The 6,095-nt window shown below is 37.0% G+C and overlaps 1 protein-coding gene across 1 annotated transcript in view; it reads right to left on the minus strand.

The window, feature by feature from the left end:
• The window catches only part of LOC109233202 (glycine-rich RNA-binding protein 4, mitochondrial-like), a gene marked incomplete in the record, with an annotated part of 5,226 nt that extends 1,952 nt beyond the window's left edge, over window positions 1-3,274 (minus strand). Inside the window, 1 exon segment of the mRNA XM_019398986.1 lies at window positions 3,089-3,274. Within this exon segment, the coding sequence (XP_019254531.1) occupies window positions 3,089-3,194 (106 nt within the window).

Below are 6,095 nucleotides of genomic sequence, written 5' to 3' on the forward strand. Positions count from 1 at the left end.
TTTTTTTTTTTTTTTTTTTTGCATTACCCATTTTCGACCCGCTCATATCCGACCCCGCCTGCCCGTTTTGTCACCCCTATTTGGCAATATAAAAAAGTGATGGGTGGTTTGTCCTAATCTTCCCTTCAGTCCCTTTCACAACATCCTCCAACTATCAATCCCATTTTCTAGCTAAAGATAACTCTCTTCACTCATTCCTAGATGGAAGGGAGCAAGTCTAGCTTCATATTTCTTACTTCACTTTTTGTTTACACTTGAGGCAATAAACCAGGAACAAAAGCTAGACTTGTCAATCGAGTAGGTGATTTAAGATTAGCTCCTACTTTCTGGTTCTTTTCTCCTCTTTTGAATGAACTCTCTTGTAACAATCAACATAGTTGATTGAGAAAGAGAATCTTTCTCCATAAAATGAATCCTCCTTCCTAAAAGGGATCATCTAATCTACTTCTTTGCGAGCATTTTGATGTGGTAATCTACTTCTTTGCGAGCATTTTGATGTGGTTCAAAGACAGTACTACATTGACAATAACACCTGTAATTTTTTCAGTACTAAACTACTAATTTTTCATTGATCTTTAAGTTCCTTCAGCAAAAGTGTTGACCTGTTTATTTCCTCACTAATGTCAAACCAATACCTTTAAAATCAGTAAATAACTGATAACCATAATCCCCTATGGGCACAAATAAGTCAATAAATCATCATTTGCATAAAACCCTTCTTTTACATCATTATAATTATGTTTTCTTCAAGAACAGACCCATTACCCCAAATTGCAGTGCGAAATAATTCCCAGAATCCTAAGAAGCAAAAAAGTTAACAACTTTAATCAAAGAATTTCCACTTCATTCCAATAATGAGCTTTTTTAGTCTGCAGATTATTAAATCAAGGCGTCATTTGAACACCTCAACAGACCTATTTATTAAGTAGACACCTCAAGCTATTTTTTAATGTGTCTTATGCACACTCGTGCCTGGCAGATCTTATGGGTGAATTACACTCGCGGATGACGTGAAAAGTTAACAAATCAAAAGATGACACCCGTAATTTCTTAAAAAAATCTAACTTATTATATTAATATAAAAGGAAAAGAGAAACACAATATTAATAAAAAACAAAAACCAAATCAGACCCCTCCTCTCCCTTTTTAGTCAGATTTGGGCAAATCTGAAGGTTTCAAGCTGGAACCAACCGATATAAATGGTGGTCGTCGGTGTTTCCCTTTTTTTCCAGCGGATCCGACCAGGTTTGATGGCAAAGCAGAGGCAGACGAGAGGGGACGAGGGAGGAGAGAGAAGTGACTGCCAGCCATCCGGTGACCAACAAACAACATAAAAGACAAAATAATACCCCCCTCTCTCGCTGAATAATACCCATTTCTCTCACCCAAGCTTCTTTTCTTCTTCCCCTGAAACTTTCCATCAAAGATCTAAACTCATATCTCCAAAAATCCTTCTTCTTCTTTTAATATATCCGGAGATAATCTACTTCACCAAGAGTCAGTTGCATGGACCAAATTAAAAGACACAACAAAACAATTGGGTTTCCAACTCCATATCAGCGCACTACTTCCATCGCCATATCCGGCCCTAAATCCCAAAGTGAAATACACTAAGCTGAAGAAATTATTCTCCAACAAGAATTCTACTATTGGCACTAGTAACAAAAAAGTACTGAAGAAAGTATTACGATGGGTGGCGACAAATTTGATATTAATGATAATAAATGTAGCAGTAAAATTATTAATGGAGTTGTTGAAGTGATCAATGTGAGGCAAATTGAATCTGCCGTTGCCGGTAGTGAAGCAGGTAAAATCCCATCGGAGGACAGTGGTTTATGGAAGAGGAGATATTTTCGGAAATTAGAGTATTGTTGTTTTCCTTCTTGAACAACTTTGGGTGTGGGCCACAAATAAAATAATTTAAACCGAAAAGGAAAGGGAAAAGAACGTGATTGAAGTTCTCACGCGCTCAATATGTGGTGAGATACAACTGATTTGCCATGTCAGCCCAAGGTGTTTACTTGATATACTTCATAAGCATTTGAAGTGTTTAACTGGAAATAGGTACCGTTGGGGTGTTTATTTGATCGTTAGGGACAACTTAAAGGGGCCGTTTATGTATTTTGCCTTAAATCAATTGTGTATACATGTACAAAAGGGAGAAAAAAGAAGGGGGGAGAAGAGGAAATAAGTAGCTCCAACAAAGAGAAGACATACCTCCTTTTTTGACTGAACTATCTTGTCAACTTGTTTTGTTTCTTGATCCAACTCTAGTTGGGGGTTTCAATTCAAAAAAATGTGGTGCGGGTTCATCTCTCTCGACCGGTTCAGGTTCAAGGGAGGGTGATCGAGGGGACCAAACTTTCTATCTCCTCTATATGGCAAGAGGTTTCTTTCGTATCAAGAGTGTGTCGGGGAGGCCAGGGAAGATGGATTGGATCGAGAGGCAATGCTTATGCCTCTTCTTTATCGATAGGATCTCCATCATTTTCAGTCTACGGCGAAGGAGACAAAGGCAAGGCACCGAACATGTTCTACCCTCAACCTCCATCCGTCATTAGTAATCAACATAGTTGTTTAGGAAGGAGAATCTTTCTCCATCAAAATGAATCCTCCATCTTAAAAGGGGTAATCTAATCAACCTTCATCCGTCATTAATTGTACTATATTAACAATAATACCTGTAATTTTTTTCAGTACTAAACTATAAATTTTCATTGAAATTAAGTTCATTCAGCACTAGTGTTGACCCCAGTTCATTTCCTCACTAATGTCAAACCAAGACCTCTGAAATCAGTAAATAACTGATGCACATTATTCCCTGGGCACAAATAAGTTAATATATCATCATCTGCAGAAAACCCTTCTTTTACATCACTATAAATATGTTTTTCAATAACATACCCGATAAACCCTTCATAAACCCAAATTACAGGCAAAATAGACCCAAATGATATCATATTTAATCAATTAGTTACAAATTCATTACAAGAATGAGCTTTTTAATGTGCAGATTATTAAGTCAATTGTGTATACATGTACAAAAGGGAGAGAAAGAAAAAAGAACAAAAAGAGAGGGAAGAAGTACCTCCAACAAAAAGCTTGGAAGCTACGCCTCTGTGAGAAAGGAAGAGTGCAGAAGTTGATGGTAAAATACTTCTGTTTGTGGGCAATAATCTTCTAAATGCAGCCATGGCTGTGTTGTGTAAATAGTGGGGAGAGAGTAAGAGGAGGAGTCTCAAACTCAAAGTGAGGAACGAGTTAGACCTTTGAAGCACATTACTGGGCATACCAGTTATGGGCTTTGACTTATGATTTGAGAGTTTGGACTTGAAATTTTAGAGTTTAGGCCCTAAAATTTGAAAAAGAAAATGTTTCCTCCATTCCACTATACACATGACATTATTATTGATTTGGGATTTTTACCTTCCTATACTACATATGAAACTTTGTTACTCTCGCTAATCAAGTTTTAACTTAATTACATGGGCATATACAATTTACCAATTATATACTCCCTCCGTTTCAAATTAGATGAGCTACTTTCCTTTTTAGTCTGTTCCAAAATAAATGATACATTTCTAAATTTGGAAATAATTCAACTTTAAACTCTTCATTTTACCCATTTTACCCTTAATGAGAAGTTTTTATAACCACACAAATGTCATGGCCCCACAAAGCTTTTACCGCTTAAGCTTTTAAGACCACAAGTTTCAGAAGTCTTCTTTTTTTCTTAAACTCCATGCCAAGTCAAACTACCTCATCTAAATTGAAACGGAGAGAATATAAATTAGTATTAAAGAGTATCCTTTTATATTAGGAATTGAATAAGGGATCGGTTATTTCCCATTACAGTTCTCTCTCTCTCTCTCTCTCTCTCTCTCTCTCTCTCTCTCTCTCTCTCTCTCTCTCTCTCTCTCTTTCTCTCCTCCTTTATTCTTTCCCCAATTTTTCTTCCTTCATTTTTCTATGCTTTTTATCCTCTCTTTTTTTTCCCAAGAAATTCATCAATAAATTTCAATTGTTTTAATATAGAGTTTTAACTTAGCAATTTTCTTTCATGTTGCATAATTAGTGTTCTAATTGAAATTATCAATCAATACATTTTGAAGGTGTTTGTAACGATCCCATAGGTCGTTTTGAGTATCTGCACTTTGCTCGGTATTTTGAGGGCCCGAGTATCTCTGCATGATGTATTATGACTTGCGTAAATCGTCGATATTGGTTTTCAAGTTATCCGGAATCGATTTGGAATAATGAACTTCAAGATTTGAGTTCTAAGTTGGAAGAGTTGACCAAGTTTGACTTTTTAGCATTTGACCTCGGAATGGAGTTTCGTCAGTTCCGTTAGCTCTGTTGGGTGATTTTAGACTTAGGAGCGCGTCCGGATTGTGATTTGGAGGTCCGTAGTTGGATCAATCTTGAGATGGCAAAAGTTGGATTTTTGAAAAGTTTGACCAGGAGTGGACTTTTTGGTATCGGGATCGAATTATGGAAGTTGGAAAAGGTCCGTAATGGAAAATATGACTTGTGTGCAAGATTTGAGGTCAATCGGAGAGGATTTGATACGTTTCGGCATCGGTTATAAGAGTTGAAGTTTCAAAGTTCATTGATTTTGACTTGAGGTGTGATTCGTCATTTCGAGGATGTGATGCATGATTTGAGGTTTTGAGTAGGTTCGTTTTGTCATATAGAACTTGTCTGCAAAATTTGGCACCATTCGGAGTTGATTTGATATGGTTCGGATGCTCGGTTGCGATTCTAGAAGTTCTTGAAGTTTAGTTTGATTTTCATGCGTTTTGGCGTCCGATTCGTGGTTTTAGAAGTTATTTTGATAATTTGAGCGCGCGAGCGAGTTCATGTTGTATTTTTAGACTTGTGTGCATATTTGGTTTGGAGCCCCGAGGGCTTGGGTGAGTTTCGAATTGGTTTCTTAATGGGTTTCATGAATTTTGATTTCTGGTTCTGGTATGTTCGCATTTGCGATGTTCTGGTCGCAAATGCGGCCATCGCATTTACAAAGATAGGCTGCAGAAGAGGGATTCGCATTTGCGAAGATTCCTCCACTTTTGCAAAGGACCAGTTATCGCAATTGCGACCAAGCTGCTCGCATTTGCGAAGGCAGCAGAAATTTCAAACCTTCACATTTGCAATGGAATGTCCGCATTTGCGAACCCCTTGTCACAAATGCGACATCTGCAGCCTGTTAAGTGCTGAGAATTCTGAGTTTTGCTTCATTTTTCATATTTTTGAAACTTAGCTTCGAGATGAGGCAATTTTCAGAGGGGATTTTCACACCAAAATATTGGGTAAGTATCTTTAATCAACTTCCAACTATGTTTCATGATCTTATACAATATTTAACATCAAATTCATGGGAAATCTATGGAAAAGTTTGAGAATTTTGTCAAAGTTTTGAAAAATAAAAATTTGAGATTTGAGAGTCGAATAGGACTCGGATTTGAAAATAAAACACATATTTGGACTCGTGAGGCTATGGGTAGTCAAGACCTACCCTTGGACCCGGGTTTTGACTTTTGTTGACTTTTTAAAAATTGGATAAAATCACAGCTTTATTAATTGAAATTGTTTTCTCTTGCATTATGTGATGCATTCAAGTCGTCTTTGGCTAGATTGAGCTGAGCGGAGGTGAATTTGTAGAGGAAAAGGCTAGAGTGAGTGTTGAGTTAGCCGAACTGAGGTAAGTGTTTTGCCAAACTTTGTTGAGGGAATTTTTCCTCCTATTTGTCATTGTTTGCTACATGCGAGGGTGATACATATATGAGGTGACGAGCATATATGTATGTGCCAGGGTTAATCATGTTTGGGGGTAGATTAGGCTATATTTGTGTCTTGTAGAATTACGTAGCTTCCTTGCTTCATGCTCCACTTGATTTACCGATATTAAGAACGTAGTATATATTGTTAGTAATCAAGACTTAGCCTAATATAACTTGATCAAATTTGATAGAATTCTGAGATACATTGATGTGTCTAGTTTGGTCAACTCTATGCGTAATCACTACTATATTGCTACGGTCGATATTTTGAGATGTTGGATTCTATACTTGTGTTGCTGATAAATTGTGAGATTT

This window comes from Nicotiana attenuata, chromosome 10 (assembly GCF_001879085.1).
Source record: "Nicotiana attenuata strain UT chromosome 10, NIATTr2, whole genome shotgun sequence".
Classification (NCBI taxonomy): domain Eukaryota; kingdom Viridiplantae; phylum Streptophyta; class Magnoliopsida; order Solanales; family Solanaceae; genus Nicotiana; species Nicotiana attenuata.